Below are 23,016 nucleotides of genomic sequence, written 5' to 3'. Positions count from 1 at the left end.
GCCAATCTCTCTGCTTCCCTCCCAGCTTTACGAGGGTAAATGCCCCCCGACACGCTGACGCACTGACAGCACATCGAGTCAAGGGGAACTGCTCAGCAGCACAGACGCTCCGTGCCACCGTGAGATGAGTCCCAGCGGATTCCGCTCCCTCTGGCTGGTCCTACCCAACAAGGAACACATTTCCATTTATCGCGGCAGCTGCACATCTGCTTTTCCTCTGCTGCAGTGCGCCCTCATGCAAAACTGAGCTTAGACTTTGGGACTGTGTTTCAGTTTGGGCATAGGCCGGGTGGTCTTTTGGCAAAGGCTGAAGGTATCATCCAAATTTTCCTCATCAATCTCACCTAAAAGCTGCTGTCCTCTCTTCAGAAAAGCTGGTGAGGGGAAGCACCAAAGCAAAACAATGCACTTAAACCAGCAGCGGCTGGTGGCCCTCCTGCAGCAACGCCTTCCATGGCAGGGGGGAAGCCTCAGCAAGCACTTGGACCCATGCAAAGCCCAGTGCAAGGAGAAAAGGGGTCCCACTGCCATCCCCACAGCCCAGCACAGGTCCCTGTACAGGGGGTTGCACACAGCGATACCACTAGCCAGGGCTATCAAAAGTAAATCAGTTTGCTCAGGACCTTCTCTAGAAAACTTTAATTTTCTCTTCTGAACTTCTCATTGTACACCATTTTTATCATTCTTTTTTCTTTAGAGACCACTGCATCTCTAATAAGTCAATAGAGCCCTGTAATCAATCTGTAGTTAGAGGTAAGAAGAAAAGAGGAAAAAACTTTGGGCAACATCAACACTGTTTTCCCACTGCAGATGTGACAGCAAAGCTGGAGGGCACTGCCAGTCCCCAACACCATCCAGGAGAGCCAGAAATCCCTCACTGGGAGCTGGGACTGGCACGGTGCCGGGCTGCCCACGGGGATAGGCTGGGGGTGATGCTCCATCCTAGAGGAAAGTCACCATTTCCTCCCAGCGCTTCTGGTTGTCAGAGCTCTGCAACTAAACCGCAGGCACGAGCTTCACCAGAAACGACCAACACAGAGAAGGAGACAAACCTGATAATCCAAAGCGGTTAGCCACATCCCACAAGAGCAGAAAGCCACCCTAAAACTGCCTTTAAAGTGTCTAATTAGAGCAAAGTCTCCCATCGTAATAAATTAAACTCTTCATTTCCAACAAGCCACTTGTGGGTTTGTATGAACTGTTTTGCTCCCACCCCTCTGCTGGGGCTGAGGGGGGTCCTGCTGCGGGCAGGTACCACCTGAGGGAGACAAACAACCGCGCTGTGCCCATCCCAGTCATCCTTCCCTGGAAACCAGGAGTCCTCTTTGCTCACAGGCTTCCCCACTGCTCCCTCATCCTAAGCTGAATTTATTAAAGTCCATCTGTGGAGGGCTGGATGCTTTTGTGTTACGGGTGCAACGGCAGCACGGGCTTGTTCTGGGAAATTATCCCAATCTGGCACCTCTCCTCTTCCAGAGCGGAGGGAGCGCTGCTGTCTTCCCCAGAGAGGCTCACAGGGGTCCAGGGAAAATGAAAACAGCTTTGTATTTCCCTTCTAATCCTTCTCCCTTGAGCTCCCAAGTCTATCACACACAGAAAACTCGATTGCTGTTTCTGTGGTTTATGGGAATTCAGGGGGAATTGGGCCAGGGCGTGAGGTGCCGGAGACAGAAGAGAGTTTTTCTATTACACTCCTTTAAGGTAAAAAAAAAAAAAAAAAAGAGAAAGAGGGCATCAACCACAGGAAGAAGAAAGTTAACTATTTTTCTTTACCTTATAAATGGAACAGCAGGACAAATAGCCAAGAAGCTCCTTCCAGGCTATCAGGCAGTGCAGGACTGACTGCACCCATTCAAAAAGCAGGAGCAGAGCTGGAAATACGCTGTGAACATGGAGGACCTACACAGCAATATTTACCAACCCGTTATACTGACTGCATGCATGGGAGTCACTCCTAGATGAGCCACTGAGACCCTTGGAGCCATCCAAGCGCATTCCTGTGGGCTGAGGGAGACAGCCAGCAGGCTGCAATTTGGGATCTGGCCAGAACAAGGTCACCCTCCTCCTGCAGAAAGCAGCTCAGAACCATTAGCAGCCTCAGATTACCAGCATTATCCCTCCCTCAGAAGACACCTCCCTCTGATACAGGATATTTCAGTGGTGTCCATGGGCACGGGAAGGGCAGAGCACGCCAATTTACCCTTCTGAGCCACTGCAAAATCTCTCTTTGCTGACAGGCTCTGCAGGACACCTCTGCTGCCAGGGAAAAAGTTCTGGAAATGGGTGAATGAGGACCTATCTCAGCACCTGAAGTTCTTTCACCAATGTCCTTAAATTTGTCCACCTGCAGCCAAAGCGAGTGGGACAAACGCCAGAGCCTTCGCTCACTGCAGTCCAGTGAACTCTCAGGCAAGAGCATTTATAACACCAGGAAAGGGCTCAAGTATTTCACCCCTATAAATACTTAGGGGAGAATATTGCACGGGCTCCTGAAGTTTAGGGCTAAATGGCTCAAAAACTATTACTAATGAAGAGTGAGGGGAAAAAAGGAGGAAAAAAAAAAAAGAGAGACAAGCACAGACAAAGAAAATCAAGTCTCATGGAAAAGACAGAGAGGACCGTGGAGTGTAGATTAGAAGAGAATAAAAATAAAAGGAATAGCAGAGTTACCGGGTAACCATCGCGTCCTGACTGCCCCTGTGGTGGGGGAACAAGTGAGATAACAAGTCAGTCAATGCACCCGTAGCAGCACAACACGTAGCAGCAGGCAGAAGATGGGGCCATAGGCTCCCCGGCCAATCCCAGGACTGATCTTTCTCCAAAGAAATCTCTCGGAGCAATTATTCTGTCGGAGAGGTCACACCTATGGCATAGTATTCCCAGATTTTGACCTTTTGCTTTGCTTTAGCTACTTACCAAGGCTTTTGCCAACTCATGGCCATCCCTGCTGCCTGTGCTCAGTCCCTGCTGCCGTGAAGCCACGGATGTGCGTGATGCACACTAGGTCCTGGCTGCAAGCCTGCCCCAGGATGTGTGTCCTGGGAGGTATAGGCAGGTCCCCAGGCACTGGGGAGAGGCTGGGGATGTTGTGGTGCTGCCGAGCCAGCAGCTGGGACATCTCATCTGCCGAAGAGCGATCACTGAGCTTCAAATCCCATTCCAGCACTTGATTCAATTAAGGTTCCCCGCTTTTAGATCTACTAATTTCCTTACAGGATGCAGCTCTCCCAACTCACCTCTAAGCTTCACTTTAGTTTGCAATCAAGCAGAAAGAAAAGCTGATGCTACGGGGAAAGACCTTACTTAAGCTGCTAGTAACCCCTGCAAAATCAGCAGAATAAAACACAACCCTTTCAGGATATTTCACCTTTTCTGCTCTCCTCAGGGGCTTCCCAAAGGTGTTTACGGCTCGACTTGCCGTTAAACGTGCCATGAGCTGGAGCAGAGGAGCCTGCTGCAAGCCAGACGTAAGGCAGATTCCTGGGAAGGAGCTGTTAAGTATTAGCTGGTACACAAGTAGGCAGTAAAGCATGTATCTGGTACAGCAATGTCATCTGCTACCACAAACATAGGTTATGTCAGCATGCTGCGGATATAAAGTCAGATTCATGCACTTCTTATGCCATGAAACAGCTCTGTCAGCCCTCTTCGTCCCACGTACAGGGGTTCTCTCTTCTTGCTAAGTGCCCTCACAGATTTCCGTGCCTCCTGCAACACTACTGATTCATCCAGAAAAAAACCACTGACTTCAACAACCACCTATTTAACAAATTACAGTCTTCAGATAAACAGTACAGTGAGTTTTTTATGGAGATATATGGTACTGGAGCACACACAGATAAATAGGAAACACTTGTAACTCCCAGCCCTCGCTCGCTGGTGATTTCCCCAGCCAGCATGCTAATACATCAAGTGTTCGTTAATATCTGGGACCATAAATGTTTAATTAGAGTCTATGGTAAGCCTATCCTTCAATTGTAGAAATTTCTTACCCAGCATGTGATTTTAATACCCTCCAAAACAGAGGTTTTATAGCACATCTCAGCAGAATACCCCTTACTCACAGACAGGACGATCAATCATCCAACAGGCACAAATCCTGTACCACAAATTCTAATAATTTCATATACACAACTAGCTTATGACAGCCCGAAAACAAAATACCAGAACAACTGCTACTAGGGAACAACAGAATTGAGGATACGGTTTTAGCAGAGTGCGATGCTGTACATGTAAGCACTAATCAATCCCTTATGTCCAAAATCAAGAAACAGAAGAAACTAATAGAGTTAAATACAGTACTGTTGAAATAAAATAATATTGTGGTTCTGTGGGTTCTAGGACTTTTATTATATATTATGTTTTAAGAAGTCTCTGGCAAATGCTACTTAGGCTAAAAATGCAGCTTTTTTTTTAAATGAACTCGACCAGGAGTTGTCTTTTAAAGAAGGGCAAGAGGAGATGGGGGGTGGGGGGAAAAGTCTTGTTTGTGTTAAATCTCCCCTGTGCTCCGTTTGCAATTCAATAGTGCCGTGGGAACCAGGAAATGAAACCAACCAGAGACAAAGAAAAATTAATAGTGTACCATATGTTGCCTACGTTGAATCGCTTACAATAAAAGTGAACAGACAGCACACGTGAGGAAGCATAACCCAGCCGGCTGCGTGTGGGCTGATAACAGAGCACGAGCAGAGCAGAAACGGTTACACAAATGCATTTTTAATAAGCCAAAACAATTTAATAAAGAGGAAAATGTCCTGTAATGGGTGTATGTATGGAGTTTTGAACAGGCAGTATCCTATTAATTTGTAACCTGCCATTGAGCGAGAGATTGATTTTTTTTCTTTAAATAATTAAGCTAAATTGCATGAATTGTAGAGAGGAAAAAAAATAGTTATCAACGGGCAGAAGTCCTGTGGGGACTGGGTCTACAACCCAAAAGGCTCCCCAGGCCACACGCGCCTGTGCTCAACCTCAGTGGATGCTCTCCACGACCTCGGGATCTTGCCCGATGACATGACCGTTACGCAGGATTTGGTGAAGCAGGTGGACAGCTGTGCTGCTGGGGAGCAGCGCTGAGCTCCGGTTCAGGAATGTAAGAATTCACTTCCTAGTGGTGCTCCTGTGGTCCATGCCCTACTCACCAATATCTCAAAAACCCGCAAAGTCACTTTTACTGTGGGAGTTGGAGGGGCTGCGTTACAGTTTTTAGCTACAGAATATCTACAGGAAAATGAATTGACTGACAGACTACATTTCTAGACACAAACTAACAAGAGAAATTCATTGTTTGCATTTCTCCAGCCAGAATCTTGGATTTATTGCTAATGCTGGGCACAGCTTTTGGAGCAAAAGCAAACAGATTTCCTCTAAGAATGGCAAAGCCAAAGTTGTTAAGTCTTAAATTATCCTCATTGCTCATTCAAAACCTGGCCAAACAATAATTTTCTCAAACCCTTCTGAAGCCTTTATGTTAAAAAATGAAGATGAAATAGAAGCACAAATTCAAAAGGATGAAAACCTCTCACTAAATCCGTAGGCAGCACTGTCGAACCCAGGAGAACCAAAAGCACTATGACAGCCCCCATGCTCCACGTGCATTTCCTCGTCACTTTTTAGCTTTTAAACAGATGTACAGAACTGGAAATTAATTAGCCCAGGAAGAGTTAGCAAATTTATTTTTCCTGAAATGACCCTTTTTCAACCCAGTGAGACTCTACAGGAAGAGAATGTCATGAAGAAACATCTCTGTTACTGCAGTGATGGAGAAGGAAACACACAGCTGCAAAGAGCCTGCACCCCTCCACCTCCTTCTTCTTTGAGGGAAGAAAGGTAGAAAACCAGAAGCACCTAATACCAATAATTTCTTTTTTAACAATCCCTTAGCAAATTGGAGGGCACAAACAAAACAGTTTTCTCACTCCAAAACCAGCAGGAGAGCATCAGATTTGGACATGACGGTGGCACAGCCAAAAGCACGTCTGAACATTTGGAAGGAGGAGTTGACACATTTTCAACTATTACCCCTTCAAACAACAAATTCCCCATAAATTTTCTGGTTCCATTGGTAGGAATGCTCGTTATTCTCCCCAAGACTTCAAAGAGAAAAGCAAGCAAGCTGCAGCTTTCCCTCTAGCCCTCCTTAAGAGGCTACCAAACCCATATTAAATGGTGGAAACACAACAGATAAGAAAAGCAAAGACAGAGTTTTAGAACTACAAAAATCCCACTAAAATATTAAAATATTAGTACAGCACTCTTTCTGCTAAGTGGAAGCAAACTAAAGAACTCCTTAAAGGGAAAAGTTTTTTACTGAACCTTTTCTGGGTTTAAAATTACTGGAAGTCCCTCAGGGTAAAAATTAAACATTTTAAGACTTCCCCCCTCCTCTATTTGTCTACAAACGTGAAAAAAAAAAACGAAAAAACCCAAACCAGCAGCATCTGGTACCAATTTTGCTCCAGACACACCTCTACCAAAAAATGCTGTGCTTTAGCAATGACACCGAAAGGCAGGGGAGGGGGAAGGGGAAACCTTAACTTTGTTGATCCAACAGTAAAATCCACGATACTTACTGCAGGTCCTGGAAAACAAAAGAAAAAGAAAGAAAAGAAGTCACTTAATTACAAAGAAATATAACCTGATAAAACAGCAACATATCAGGAACCAAAATAAAACAATTCGGTACTTTTCAGTTCTATTTCCAATGGGATGACTTTCCAGATGCACTTAATGCCATCTGCATCCTCCTGTTCTGGGACCGCCTCACCCATGCTGCTGGCACGGCAGTACAGGGTGTGTGAACCACGCTTGTCCCAACTTTTCCCCAGTGGGACTCTGTTCCTCCTCCCCCTTGTGAGACCCAGAACACCAGGGCACATTGCAAGGCATCACCTGTGTTCAGGGACCACAGCATCACATGTAACTGCAGAGCACTGCCAGCTAAAAGCAGACAGATACGAATGGAATTTAATGAGCGAAAAGTGGGTTTTCACCATGGAGCTTATTTTTCATCGTGTTATGCAAGGAGAGCTGAAGATGTACTTGCAAAAGTCAAAGGACTTGGGGGACACCTGGCAGGGATGTTGCTACAGCTGCTACAGATCCCAAACACTGCGGTCATTTGGTGCCCCCATCCCTCCTTGACCTCATACCATGTCACACAACCCCGCTGTCCTGCACCACCTCCACGTGGCCCCTGCTCAAGGGCTTTGCTGTGCTCAGAGGCAGATGGTGGGCTGACACACAGTGCCGTAGGTCCAGGGGAAAAATCCATCATCTACAACAGGCTTCGGGTACCAGCGCCATAGTCTGGTGCCGAGCAATAGAAAAAACATCCTCCTGCGTTCCTGTGAGGGGTAGAAGTCTTTGCTGACCGCTGCATCAATTTCTGCAGCTTTCCCATCACTCGCCCAGGCTGGTCCTACGCGGAGGTGATGGTGAATCCCTAACCCTAATGCAATCCACATTGCACTCCTGTTTGTCAGGCAGCCGATAGCTCTCTGTTTGGGGCTTCTTCATGCTCTATTTCCCGTCTGATTAAAACCAGAAACTAACCATAATTAAAAAAGAAAAAATGAATTTATATATATAAAATATAATTTATATATATAAAATAAGTGAAATTATTCAAGAATATAAAACAAGCAGCATATTACAAGCTAACACCTTTCCAAGGTATTTAAAAATTGTTTAAAAATTGAAACATCGAAAACATCGAATAACAAAACCCAAAAGAAGCCTAAGAACAAGGATTGAAAGCGGGTAAGAACAGGCAGCGCCTGCTGCCAAGAATCAGCCTGATAACCCGGGTTTGTCAGCTTAACATGGTCCACTCCACACACAACCAAAGCACCTGGCTGGCGTGGAGGGAAGGAGACAACCTCCAAACCTCCCTCCGTGCCCAGAAGCCTATTTTCTTTAGCGCTAAAAGTCACAGGCTCTTAGGCTCGCTTTCCTTGGTTTAATTTCTTATGAATACAGAAGTCAATGGCTCTGAGCCAATTTATTAACTGGGAATCATAAACCTGATTTATTAACTCGCTTACGCCAAGCTACCCACAAAAGCCCCTTTGTAGAAAAGTCAAAACTAAGCCTCGAATAAGAAGCGGTCAGGAAATTATTTTAATATGGGATTTCAATCATGTACCAATTATAATCTCCTTGGAATTCATTGCCTTTTTCCTTTTCTCAGCTACTGTTTTCTCCCAGCACGTGCATGCAAGTCCTCTTTTAAAATGCTTTCCTTTCAAATACAGGAATCAAAGTTGGATGTGGGGTCTGTGAATGCAGCATGGGATCTTCTCCATCCGCATCAGTGGAGTTATGTTAATCTCCAGCTATGCTGTTGGCCAAACTGGGCTGGGCAAATCTTCATTTAGTCATAAAGTTAAAGCTATTAAACTGATCTTTTCTTCTCCTAGCAACAATATAAATTTCTCGCTTGCTGAACGCATTTTTTTTTTCAAAAGCCTGGCCACAAAACACTTGTTTCCTATGGAAGAAAGTAAAATATTTTGCAAGACAACAATAAATAAAGAAGTTAATCGTGTACCCAGGGGCTGGCCCCCACCCAGCCATCTCCTCGATGCAGGCACATTGCACAAGACACCCTCTTTTCAGAGAACTATGCCAGAATTTACCGCTAATAATTTTGACCAGTGAGAATCAGTTTGAGAGCCTGAAAGGAAGAATGAAAGCACTTGGAAACTCTTACCATAACAAATAAAAGATGGAAACGGCCTTTGTGTATTTAAAACTCCATAACAAATTCACTCGAGGGTTTATTTCAGAACAGAGAAAGACAAAATAACCTGCAAAGGCATAGGTTTTGGTCTACAATTGATTTTTCTCTATAAGGGGAACGTGCCCATGCTTTTCCATGATCTGCAGCATATGTTACCGCTATTCTGCTGGGACTGAGCACCCAGTAGCTGAGCTTGCAAGGGCATGGAGATAGTTGAAAACATCAAGAGATTCCTTAAGAACGTGAACAATTCTGTCAGTGGGAGGTGAAACCAGAAACTTATTAAAAATAAATGACCCAAATTTCCTGATTACCTAAGGTTGATATTATTTTATATATCCAAAGACCTTGCCGATCACAGTGGGATCATCCTCAGCAGTACAAAAACATATGGGAAGTGGCGGGTCACAATCATTTATTCCCAAGTATCTTTGCAGCTTGTGACTTTTGGGATAAGCTACCATTTCTGTTTAATCTGTAAATCGTTTGTCATACAAGCTTCCCTGCCATGAAAGCAGATAGAACTGCCAGGTGGCAGAAACAAAATCAGCCAGTCCTTTCCAAAGCCTCACGAAGAGTCAGAGTGGACTTTACTGCTGCCTTTGATGGGCAAAGGACCACCCCCAAGGTAACACACACATCGGTGGACACCTGAAGACGTAAAACCCCCATAATTTAAAAAAAAAAATGTATATAAATATGCTAAAAAATACTTGTGAGTATTTATACACACACAAAATATGTGTATACATACACACAGTTATTAATCCAGGATGCTATAACAGGACTACCTAGGTCACGAGCAAAAAAGAAGGAAGACAACTCCTATAGTCATAAGAAATTGCAAATTGGCTCTACCTCAGTCTGAAAAAGAGTATTCGTCACTGCCTGTTGACCTCGGTATTTGTGCCTCAGCGCTGGTGCACATAGGGAATATGATCTCCTATCAGAGAGGGTCGTTATTGAGAGCAAATGTGGGACAGATTAGACTTCTCCTAAAGTTCAGTAAAAGCCAAAGCAGTCTTTGGCTATTGAGGGTATATGTTTGCCATATACCATCATGAGAAATAGAGGGAAGGAATGAAAATCCCCAAATCAATGCAAAGTTCTGCACGATTTACTCACATGCACACACACACGTGCTTACAGAATAACAGTCACCATATATTTACCCTTGTCCACACAATCACATAGCCAGGGAGTGTGAAGTGGTCTTAATATGTAAAACATGGGGTTTAAGTATGTGTTGGGCTGAGAAAGAAATAACATTTCCCTGCACAGAAATTGCTTTGGATTTTTTCCTTAAAAAGAATTTTAGATTCTTTCCTGTTCCAAATCACGATATTTCTGCAATCAGAATAGCTGTAAGAAAAAAAAATACTTTGAATCAAAAAGCTGTTAGAAGTTCAAATTAAAGAAACAGTTGTAGCATAATGTAAATTTGGAAACCAAAAGTCATGGGGGGGGTGGGGCAGAAGACTTTTATCCCATTTCAACAATTACAAAACATTTCCCCTACAAGTGTTTTTGAAATGGAAAAATTTTGTAAACAAAACTTTTACTGCCAGAAACAGCAATTTTGCCAGGTCAACATTTTCCAATGAAATAGCATTTCACCAGAAAGTGCCCTTCCAGGCCTACCTGTAAGGGCACTTTTGGGCCTAAAATCATAGAATCATAGAGTAGTTAGTGTTGGAAGGGATCTTGAAGATCATCTAGTTCCAACCCTCCTGCCATGGGCAGGGACATCCCCCTCGATCAGGCTGCCCAAGGCCCATCCAACCTGGCCTTGAACACCTCCAGGGATGGGGCAGCCACAGCTTCCCTGGGCAACCTGGGCCAAGGCCTCACCACTTCCATTGTGAAGAAATTCTTCCTAATGTCTAATCTGAATCTGCCGCTCTCCAGTTTATCCCCATTGCCCCTCGTCCTATCACTGCAAGCCCTTACAAACAGTCCCTCTCCATCTTTCTTGTAGCCCCTTCAGGTACTGGAAGGTCGCTATAAGATCTCCTCTGAGCCTTCTCTTCTCCAGGCTGAACAAGACCAACTGTCTCAGCCTGTCCTTGTAGGGAAGGTGCTCCAGCCCTCCAATCATCTTTGTAACCCTCCTCTGGACCCGTTCCAAGAGCTCCGTATCTTTCCTACATTGAGGATTCCCGAACTGAACACAATACTCCAGATGAGGTCTCACCAGAGAGGAACAGAGGGGCAGAATCCCCTCCCTTGCCCTGCTGGCCATGCTGCTTTTGATGCAGCCCAGGATACAGTTGGCCTTCTGGGATGCGAGCGCACTTTGACTCACCAACATGTATTCCCTTCTGCTGAAGCTGTGTCAGGTTGATGCAAGCAGGTGCTACCCAACACCGCAGCGATCAGCTTTGTGTGTTTATATCCAGAATCAGTTCTTGCTTCATGTGAGGAGAACAAAGCCATACGCAGAGATTTTGCAGACTTAACACTTCAGGAGTACTTTCTTGAAATACTTTCCAAGAAAAAGTCTTTTCTTGAGGGGTTTTGAGGTTCAGATCAGCTTTTGGATGAACCCTCAAGCCAGAAGAAGCAAGAAGCATGCCATTATGAGCATCATCTCCCACCATCTAGTTGTGAAGAGACTTTGAATAAATACTGAAAATAAATTCCCCAATCCTGGTTCCGATTCATCCGTCCTTCAGGAACACCCTGGTATGGATCAGTCTTTAAGAAAATAAACATAAAGCCCCGGGAGGGCTGCGAGGCTGTACCCAATCCTGCTCATGTAGCACCAGCTGGCAGCAAGAGGGGGAGAAAAAACTCCCAGATCCTCTGCTAAAATCCATGTTATTTCACAAACGCTCACTACAACGCTTGAACTGTGTCCTCACTGGGACGTATCATGTTGAAAAAATAAGCTAACATGACATTAAACATGATTTTGCCTTTGGCATGGAAAGAGAGCTGTATCTGAGACACGCAGGCTGGCTGTCAGGACCAACCACAACAGCTAGTGCTGCAAAACCTTCCTTCCACCTCACGCTTAGAGAAGGCTGCAAATCCCACGTAAGGTTGTGTTAAAATGTGTTTTTCATTTTATATACCATTTCCATGGGTGGGCGCATGTGAATCTTCAAAGCTGTGCTTGCTTTCCAGTTGCACAAGAAACTGTTGATGCTTTTGCGCAGGAATAAGGATAATGTGACCGGTATATTGGTCCTGGCTGGATGGGATGCAGCTTGGGAGATGTTAGAGCGGAGGTGGGTGCAGACATGGCCATCCTGGGGGACAGATGAAGGGCCATGTTGTGAAGGACACCTCCCAAGGTGGTTTCTGGTGTGAATTCCTGGCCTTCTGGTAGCAACAGCAGAATAAATTGGTTTCTAAAAATAACATTTTCCACACTGGTAGCACTCAAGTGACTGTCACTGCAGCGACTCCATCCGCTCTTCCTCTTCCACAGCCATGGAGGCTCTTCCCATGGGGCCAGATGACAGCTGGAGTAAATAGAACGGGTCGGATGGAGCCACTTGACTCAATTACTCCTTGGTTTGTTTAGCTGAGCTGACAGTGACAGAAATGCTCCCCAGGTACCTGGTCACCGCGTTTGAGGTCAGGGAAGAGGTGACAGCATGGATGACCATGCCACCACGGGAAGCTTGAGCTGCCACCGGAGAGGCAAAGCACAAGTGAAGGCTGGGCTTTAGTGCAGCCCCCCACTGCCCACCAGCTCCCCGGGGGGGAAAGTTGTGTTTATGGTTCTCTACAACAAAATAAACAAAGCCAAGCGCAGAGGCAGGGCGCCAGCAGGACCCATCACCTGCCCTCAGCGGTTCCCCAGAGGAGAAACACAAAGGCAGCAACAGTGGATCAGCCCCATAATTTGGTAAGTGCCTTCTGAAGCACGTGCAGCCAGGCTCATCCCGCTTCCAAAGTGTCTAAATATTGGTTTTTTTCCCTAGAAATGGTTTAAAAGGTATCCTTTATGGTATGGTGCCTTTCTATGGTAGAGAGTAGTTGTCTCAGTGTGCTTTCAGGACAATGAATTCATAGTTTAGAGAAACAGAGCTGTTGATTTATTTATTTCTGTTTAAACTATATGAATCCATCTCAGCAAAAGAAAAGAAGTAAAAATCAGTCTTGGCTGAAATGAACAAGAAGGCGTGATTGAAAAGGGACAGAATAATCTCTTAAAAGTGTCTTTGTTTTTTTCTAAGAGATGGATGTTGAAAGTTTCAATATGAATCAGAAAAAGTTTTTCAACGTGATCATTTCAACAATTTCCAGAAAAAACCTCCCCTTGGCAGGGCTGAGACCAGCCCTGAGCCTCTGGCTCTACGACAGCATTTGTCTGGAGGCTGTAAAGCTATAACCACACAGGCTTCCCGGGGATGGACACTGTCATACCACGCAAAGTGTTTTTCATGCTTATCAGCTGTAGTGAAGGAAGAAGGACCTGGTTTATGTGTGGTTAGGTTCTCAAACAAATATAGAAATAAATATTCAAGCTATCTATGAAAACAAACATCTGGCAGCTCAGCCAAACCCAATATAGAGAGGGACGTCTGCTCTCTGCATTTCTGTGTGCAGTGCAGCGGAGCAGTCCATGCGGGCTGTATCGCATTAGAGGGATTTAACTGCTGTGCCCTACTGAGTGCATCTTTGCATGTGATTGGATGCATGTGATTTTCTGCTGCACTTTCCTTGATTTTCCACCACAATTGCAGAAAGGTAAAAAAACCTGCTGTTATTAATTACTGATTTTTCTTTTTCTTTTTCTTTTTTTTTGTTTAATAACGCTTGTTTTCCTGCTGCCCCTGCATCGATTCCCTGGCTACTTACCGGCTCATCAGAGGGATGCTCAAGCGGCACTTGCGGACATGCCGCAACATGAGGGCAAACACTACATTTCAGAAGCTCTTGTGTGAAACAGAGAGAAGGGAGTGGAGGGCGAGGGCGCCCCTGAGCTCAGTGCTACCTCCCAAATTTTTGTATGGGGTACGGACACACTTCGGACAACGTGTACATAAATGCCTCCATACAAAAATCAAATTCACTGGCTGACCTTGGCTGGAAGGGCTGGATGTTGTACTCCACTAAGGGCTTTAAGGAGCACAGTGTTATTTTAAACACAACAACAAAGAAAAAGAGAATCAAAGCTACGTGGTAGCTGTTCCTACAGCCCAACTGCTAGGAAAATGAGGCTTAATGAAGCTGGCAGGAATCCACCACCGTCCCCCATGAGTGCAGTACCCACCCCCCTTAGCCACGAGTAACCTCTGAAGCTTCAGGGGCAAAAATATTTCAGAAAACATAATGCACTGTGAAACGCCACCAAGGGAAGAGAAAAGGGAAATGCCTGCCTGCTTTCCATGGAGACTGGTCCAGAGTCTGTAGCACAAACCCCCTTTTTAACTTTGCCCAGATTTAAAAAAATTGTTTGAAATACTGGTGATTAGAAAGTTACACTGCCTGTTTTGAAACCCCAGCCGTGTATTTGCCATAGCACAGGCAGCAGTGAACAGCCTCCTCTCTAAGGAAAAATCTACCTGGTTCCCATTCAATCTCTCAGCTCTTGAGAACCCCAAGAGCTGAGGTGCGTAAAATTTCAGCTGCTGCTTTCTGACACACAAAGCAAACTGCACTCTGCTTTCTAGGTACATTCCCCTCTGACTGTTTTCCTTAGAAAGAGCAATGCCCACCGCATCCCTCCCTCTCCAATAGCACTTCAGACCTAACGGCAGAATGTAAACAGCGCTTCTCCCCAGCTGAAACGGGATCGGCGCTTTCCCGTATCACAAGATAGAAAAGAAACAAACTCCCACCAGATACCACAATGACAGAGGCATATAATTAAAGCAAACATTTCAAATATAAATTCCCAGTGAGGCCAGTCTGTGGTTTCACCTGGTCCAAGGGCACACCGAGTGCTCAGAGAACGTGCCTGGGGCTGGTGGCTGCGGTTTGGTTGTCCCCAACTCTGAAATGCAGACACCATCCATCCCATATGTGGGATCGGCAGGCAAGGTACGGACAACTACATGCAGGGAACAAGCTACCGCACATGTCCCATCTAGTATGCCTTCAGGGTTTCTATATTTTTGTGCTAATTTACAGTCCCACTTCACTGTCGGATGGGATAATAATGGGTCTTAACGCTACAAATGAGAAATGGAAGGACCGATACAATATACAACTTCAGAGGGTGTTTTGAGATGGATTTTTGCTTGTTTGGGTTTTGTGGTTTTATTTTAGTTGCTTTCATTTGTTTGTTTTATAGAAATCTTCATATCCAGCATGCAGGGGTGCTGGAAGCCCCCATTCCACAGCCCATTTAATGAAGGTGAATGTTCCCATCCAGCCCAATGACACCTGTTGGCCTTCCAGTGACACCACTGGGGAAAGGTGATGCTTACCGGGTTCTCCGCGCCGGCCAGGCTTCCCCCGTCTCCCAGGAGGGCCTGTGAAAAGCAGAAAGCAGATGGTTAGTGATGCTCAACAGGCAGCGGGTTTGGGAAGGGACCTGCCACATGTCCTTCCCTTCAGATCCAGACCATCTCGTGTCTTCCTCCCTTTCCCAACTACCAAGAAAATAATAGGCTGCACAAATTAAATACCACCTTTTTCACAAAAGTTTGGTGACAAAGCTGAGGAAACGCTCCCAGGCAAGCTGGGAAGCAGGTTTTGAAGTTACTGATGTTGCCCATAAAGTAGCAGAAACCAGGTTTACATGCTCCAGAACCTGGAAAAGACTTTGCAGAGTGGCTGGCAGTCCTTCACACTCTATGCATGCTTTCCATGGCTGTTAACAGTCTTGCAAATCACAATATATAAAGCATTAAAATGAGGAATAGAAACCTTTTGCTCCTAATCATTATCTGAGTCAGAAGAAGTGCCAGTGTGGACTGCAAAACCAGCCTAGATCTGATCATGTAGCTATAACTTCAGGCTGAGGCTTCAAATATAAAACACTTGTATTTCCAGTCATTGCTGTCCAGATGAGTAAGTGACAGATAACATAAATAACAAAATACAAGAAAAAAGGCACTTAAACAACAAAGACAGATGGAGAAAACTGCTGCAGCACACATTGAGCACCGAGGTCCCCAGTGAAGCTGTACCATCATGGCTTTGTGCTGTTGGCTGACGCGTTACAGCCTCTTGGCTGGAGCAAGGCTTCCCTGCCTTGGGAGCTGGCAGCACCCACACTCCTGCAACACGCATCTTGCCAGATGAGGACAAAAAGCCACTTTTTGTACCCTTTGTAGCAGCAGCTCAGCCAGCTGCAAGGGAGCGTTTGCTGGGTGACAGCAACGTTAACAAAAAGCAAGAACTCACTTCTTATCTGTGAAACTACACTGCTCCCTTCTCCTTACTGCTGCTTTTTGGGTTTTTTTATTTTAGCTTTGAAAGGAAAAGAACAATAAACAAAGATCATTATTAAGTATTTCTGCACTCCTCTCAAGACTTCCTTCTGCGTAAACATTTCTCTGCCCAAATGTGCAATTGCATCTCCAGCCACGGCCTGGAATTCTTCTCTTTAAAGTCAGGATAAACTGTACAGCACTGTCTCTCCCTGTTCCATCTGCACATCTCCAGCAGACACCCCAGCCCTCACAGGTGAGATAGGATAGGAGATCTGCTTCCCACACACTCTTTTCTCTGTGGGGATGGCAACTTGCAGCCAGAAGCCTGGAGTACCCTTGCAAGGGCTTGGTGGAAAACATCTCTTGGAGTTCCCTAAGCAACTTTCTCGCTATTTCCTACAGTGGAGAAAACAACAAAAAGTATATTTTCATCCTCCTTAATTCTTGAAATTAGGTAAACAATTATAACCGTATCACACCCAGGGGGAACATTTACTCCCTACAGCCTGAAGTCAAGCTGCTTTGGAGGGGAACCATTTGATGCAGCATCTTTTCCAAACTCAAACACTAGACACAACCAAGCAATTAAAGCTAAGCCTTCTGTCCCACCCTCTTGGCCGGTTGGGGGGGTCTGACCCCCTCAGCAGGCTGCTGCCTCCTCACGTACCCACCGCTCCCCCTTGGGCGTGTGGACCTGCTTGAAGTACCAGCCTTGCTTGATCTTTCAGTATCTTGAGATAGACTCCTCCCAGACACATTTAATCTAGAGTGACTCTGCAATGATTCTACTTTGCTTCTGCCAGCGGCAGCGAGAAAGCTCAGGGTTTCGTAGGGAGGAGGAAATGTCCTAATGAAGGTGTAGGAGAGGGAGCCCAAGTTCTTAAACAAGTGACTAATGAGTTGGCAGCGATGTTTTTAGGCAATTTAGAGGAGGGTTGATACTGAAGTGCAAATGCTGGAGCTCCCAACTAAAGCTCAGCTTGGAGCCTTTTGATGGAGAATGCAAGAAACCTGCAAGAAACCAAAGATTCTGTTTAAAAAGAAATTTAATACCAATTCTTGTAATTTTTAAAATCTACAATATATCTTGATATTTCGTGCCAAAAGGGAGAAAGACTGTTATCTTCACTGGAATAGGTTGCCCACAGAGGTGGTAGATGCTGCATCCCTGGAAATATTTAGGTTCTAGAATCCTGCTGCGATTCCATAGCTGAATATGGAAACATATCAGAGGAGGAAAATTTTTCTGATGATTAAAAAGGAAGAACATTACACCCAGTATTGACTTTGGGCAAGACTTGCAAGTTGCAATCCTGTGATGCAGATGCAGGTGAGCAAAAAGACAGAAACCTCCCTGCTCCCCACAGCAGGAGGACAGCATGCTAGAGTCGGTAGTTGGCATTGATGCCGTCTGCGACCTTGTCCTGTGGAGATGTGAAGTCCATGGTCTGCATGATTGGGAAAGATTGTATTAGCAAATCCTAGCCTATGTGTGGGGGGGTCAGCTTTGGATACTGCAAAAAGAGCTGAGCTTAAAGTGAATCCATATTGCACCTCTCATTTCCAACCCTTTTAAAAGGCTGAGGGAAATTACGGAGACCTGGGAATTCATTTGAAGATAAATGTTCACTGTAAACTGTTACCTAATGACTCCATCTCCTAAGACTGTGCAGTTTGATGCTTGTTCAATATAATTAAGATTTATGTTACGTTAATGTCAATTGGGTAATAGCTGAGCCTTTTCTTCTAACCGTGCCAGCTCCGCTGTATCAGTTCTGGAAGTTCTTTATTTACATTGTTATGAAAGACAGTTTTGGAAAGGAGAGCGAATACAAAGCATAAACCAGTCTATTTTTAAACAGCTTGTCATGTTCAAGCTAAACAGCCTTAATCTAGGACATAATATGCAATTTCTGACACCACCATAAGCTTTTCCAGTGAGATATGAGATTCAATAACCCAAAGACAAAGGAAGAGAATGAATATATTGCTATTTAGAAGCATTGCAAGGAAGAATTGATGGGTGCATCTAAAGAATAGCTACTCAGAAACAAGGTAAAAAGGTCACAGTAAGTAGACTCAATTGACTTAGCTGTCCTGCTGGGTAGCAGTCACTTTTTGTCATCTATTGTGGTCAAGTAAATGGAATATTAAAAATCAACATCACTTCATAGTTCCTGTAAAATACTGTTAAGAGCCAAAACCCGCGTATCTGTTCATAATGCATTAAATTACCTTTGTTTGAGCTAATTCATCTATGGCAAATTGGGTAACTGCAAATCAGGCTGTTCAATGAACTCTGTAATTCATCAATACCAGGACAAAAGGTCTATGGCACTGTGTGCTTAATGTCTTCTTACCCCTCTAATTAACCCAAATCTGGTCCTTGACCCATATGACCACACTTGGTAGTCTATATCAGTGCCTCCTGTCCTTTCAGCTTGATGAGCAAATTGCTACCTGCCTTACTGGTGGGCATAATACGGTAATTCAGTGCTCATCAAGGATGAAGAAAGTTTAAAATGCCAGCAAGAAAAACAGCCTTATAGTACAGCCCAGCAAAAGCTCACTGAAGGGAAGATAGCTGATGCTTTTTAAACGTTAAGCCAGTGAAACACATTTTTACCCAAGAACTTGGGAAAAAGCCTTGGTGGCACCAGGCTTACGCTATCTTTTCACTTACGTTTCTCCTACATGTCACCCTTTTCCACTGGGAACATATACGCAGAAATATTAATCATAAATCTATGCCTATCTTTCTTCAAGCCACGTGCGGCTGAGGGTCTCAGTGACTTTTATGGGGTGTACAGTGATACAAAGAAGTAGTTTGGAACAACATTCAAGTAAAAACCTTGGACAAGTGAAAAGAAGATCTGTCTCACTGATATCTTTAAGTCAGAGGACTTTTTTTCCATTGCAAATATGACACAGTGAGCTGATCATGTTGTAACCTCGCAATCATAAATGTTGAGGTTACTTTAGGGCCTTATTTTCTAGATGAGTTCATACTTTACTCATCATGGTCTAAAACAGGATCAACTTTTACACCATTTTAGAGGGCCTACCTGCTCATGATTTTTTGTGATCTTGAAATGGTTTAGAGTCTGTTTTCCCCTTCCTTCCTTTTGGCATTTTCAAGTTGCCTTCAGTTTATCAGTGTTTTTTTTTTTTCAGTTAAAAATGAGTCAACCAGAAGAATAGCTTGAACAAATTGGTTGGTTCAGCCACCCGTAGAAAAGTGGATTCTTTTTTTTTTCTTTTCATATGGCTTTACTTAGAATGAAGGAGAACTTCGCAGCAGCGTACCGCAGGGTCTGGTATTGAGCACGAGGAAACCACGGCACTGGTCTAGCTGGCTGTTCCTGCACAAAGGCCAATTTACTTTCTTATTCCCTGGGGAAAAGGTTTATGGTTCATGGGCAGAAGTCAGACTCTGCGATGCTTGCTCAGCTGATACTCATCAGGTATTCAAGTCAAGCTACGGGCTCCGAAACCACAGATCTAAGATTAAACGGTTTTGGGTCACAACACTTTGTGTGAACCTTTTAGGCTCTGGATTCCAACGGACCCAAAGGTTCCAACCAAATACCAGATGCAGATTAGAAACACACAGCACCTACAGTCTACAGATTTTTTCCAAACAAAACAAAACAAAACAAAAAAATACCTAGATCCTTCTCAAATGTGGACCAAGTGCCCCAAAAGCTCTCTGAAATCCTGGGCTATGTTTATGTTAGTAGAGAAACCATCCAGAGCGCAACATTTAGTTGCCAGCTGAGGAAAGCTCTTTGCAGTTCGATAAATGATCCAGTTGCTTTCATGATACAGAACATGCAACATATTGTTTTCCTTCTTATACCTCCACACAGACTTTGAGGGAGGATGCACACAAGCATCCTCCTTGTACCGTGTCGGGGAGCTGTGTGCTCAAACTGAGGGAAGGAAGCTCCTGCTCCATGAACCATCCTGGAACATTGCTATTACTACTGGAATAATAAAGGGGCAACATTTAAGGTATGTTTAGGCTAAAGCACCTTGGAACCTCAGCACTAAAGGTTTACAGCCTCTAACTCATCTAGAGCTGAGCTAAAATGAGGGGTTCCCAGTGAGAAGAATGGGATGGGGTGCACAGCTCGGGAGGAGAACAGTCTTAACTCACCTAATACCATGCAGAAGAGCAAATCCAAGTCTCAAATCTAACATTCACCAGCACCAATAAATCCCATGCACAAAGTATATTATCTTGAGGGGGTACAGGTCTTCAAGGCCAGAAGAAAACTTAGGGTATTTAAGGTTTTTTCTTAGTTGCAGCCAACTGAGGCCCTTCTTCCCCTGCATGGATGCTTGTTGCAAAAGGAAAAAAAAATATTCCAGTTCATTCAAAGACTGAAATTGTATATACATGCATGCTGAAACCAAAGCACTGATTATGCTCCATTTAAAACAACAGAGATAGTGCTGCTTGCTCAGTGCTCTGGATTCCCCCCTCAACCCTTAAATCATTTTTCCTTTTTTCCCCCCACACTCAGAGACAGTTTCTTCAAACAGTCAAGTGCATACAGCTCTTTTGTTTAGTCACCAGGGCATGAAGATAAACTGAATTTGAGATATAAATTAAGAAGTGACTGGAATAAAGCCACAATTGCACTCACATCAAACATGGGATTTTTCCCTTTTGTTATGGCTGGTCTTACTCAGGCCATTCCCAGATAATACACTGGCACAGCTGCAGCGCAGGGCAGCAGCAGATGTATGCAGTATAACCCCTTCTATTTCTAAAACAAGAGGGTGCATATTTTGGCAGCTGTGGGGGCTGCTATGGGCAAGGTTTAACAGAAAGGTTTTCATGGCAGATTTCATTTTCCCACATCTGCACCAAGACATCTGCTTCAGTACGAGTCCTCGCCTGAGATAGTAACCTTGAAAATCTCAGAAAGTAAATGTCTAGGCACAAATACAAACACGTATTTGTTCTCATGTTTCTTTATGAGAACAGTGACCATCTCTGTGCATCGAACCCATATGCTCCTACACACTCAAAACACCTAGAAAGGTTTGAAGACATAAGCAAGTCCAGGTTTCTTTTTTTCAGAGACTTATTGTCTAGCTAAGTCAGGCACGAATGTGGAAAAATAACACAGACTCCTTTGAATACAAGCTAGAAAACCATGTACTGACAGAGCTGTGGAATAGAAGTGATGGCAAACTCACACTAGAGTCCTCTGGTAGCATTTGACTGAAATCCATCACCTTTATCCTATCTCCAGCACTGGTGACTTAAAGCATCACTGCCTAGAACTGAGAAGCAAACAGATACTCTCAAGGTCTGCTTTCTCAGAAACCATCTGTAAATCAGGTTTTGTCCTGCTCAAATAATTGCTAACACAAAGCCACCTCCAGGAAGAAGCAAGAAGTCACCAACGACCAAGTTGCATGAGGTTATTCAGCAGATGGAGAGGAACATTGCTCTGCTTGAGTCACTGAATTTGCCCCTAAGAAACACCAGCCTGTTTACAAACACAAGGAGCACATGCTCATACTGGGAGTGCTTCCACAGCATGAGATAGCTGGGTATTTCTTACTGAAATGAGATAACTTTCTTCTTTTTTTTCCCAAGAATTGCAAGACACTTCTATAAGGTAAGCAAGATAATGAAGCACTTATTGCTTCCTTTAGTTTTCAGTTACAATCTCACGTTTAAACAAGCTTGACATGCTGGATTACAAAATCTCTTGTGAAACATTTAAGATCTGACACAAAGTACTTGGGTTTTGATGAATTGCATATTTGGAGCAGGGAAGTACTCAAAGCTAATGTGTATTATCTATTATAAAATCAGAATCAGCTATTCCAGAGCCAGGATCCCACAGCAAAATATAAATAAGCTTTGTTGCTTTCAGTATTATTCAATATTCAGAAACTTCAAGAGAAGAGAAGCAAGTCAAGACTTTGAGAGCAGCTGAATAATGTGTTTTCTCACATATCCAGAAAAGATCCCAGTAACTACAGAGAAGTGTATACATTAGAGACTTTAAGCAAACAATCACATACTTTGTATTTAAGTGTTATTCTTGCACGAACACATTTCCAGACACAGTCTACTGTTAATGCCCATTTTGGCAGGATTTTCCACCCTCTTTGTTTCTCAACTTCCTAAAAAGGAGAGCGCAAGCTGCCATGTGCAAACCATAAAGCATGAGAGGGATGGGGCCAAGCCCATCCTAAGAGCAAGTCCACAGCAGTCACACTAATATCGCCAACAGATTTCGCTTCCATGTTGCAAATCAGGTTTAACATAAGAAAATTAAATTTTTCCTGTTTCGAAACCCATCCAACATTGCACTACTAAATGTCACAATTTCAGCATCTTTAAAAAAGCTGTTAAATTCCTCCTCTAGTGGTGTTCAAAAGTAACATTTTTCTTCTGTTTAATCTTCTCTCCTCCGACCAAGTTTTCTGCATGCAGAAGGCATTTCTTCCACCTCTTTAAAAACTATTTATTTTCCACACGTTGCCCACAAAAAACACCATCTTTATAAAGAGAAAATATCAGGAATAGCCTGTCAAACAAATACAAAGCCAGCTTCTGGAGCTGCTTCTATTTCCACTATCTGCATTAACTCTGGACCAGGACTCCCTGATGCAATATGCTTCAAGAGACGGAGCAAAACCCCATCTTTCTGAATCAAAACTTACACAGCAAACCTCCTTCTGCTTAGGATATATATGGGGAGAAAGCATCGAGGCTAGGGATATTTTCTTCTGCAACGGTACCAGCAAGCTACCACCAGCACACATACATCCCAGCAGATGCTGCGGATCAAGGGAAACTGAAGAATGCAACATCGGGATTTAAGTTTTCCTCCAAAAAGGCTACAGCAGCCATTTGGTGTTTATGTGCTCCTGGCCAATTTCAGCATAAAAAAATGA

At 44.1% G+C, this 23,016-nt stretch overlaps 1 protein-coding gene across 1 annotated transcript in view; it reads right to left on the bottom strand.

Annotated features, from left to right (window-relative positions):
- Positions 1-23,016, bottom strand: part of COL23A1 (collagen type XXIII alpha 1 chain) — a 188,927-nt gene that overhangs the window by 39,852 nt on the left and 126,059 nt on the right. Inside the window, exons 3-4 of the mRNA XM_054079887.1 lie at positions 15,116-15,180; positions 2,671-2,697 (exon numbers count right to left, since the gene is read on the bottom strand). Coding sequence (XP_053935862.1) covers positions 2,671-2,697; positions 15,116-15,180 — 92 coding nt within the window. The remainder of the gene's footprint in view (positions 1-2,670; positions 2,698-15,115; positions 15,181-23,016) is intronic.

This window comes from Cuculus canorus, chromosome 14 (assembly GCF_017976375.1).
Source record: "Cuculus canorus isolate bCucCan1 chromosome 14, bCucCan1.pri, whole genome shotgun sequence".
Lineage (NCBI taxonomy): Eukaryota > Metazoa > Chordata > Aves > Cuculiformes > Cuculidae > Cuculus > Cuculus canorus.
This window is presented reverse-complemented; position numbering and strand designations above follow the sequence as displayed.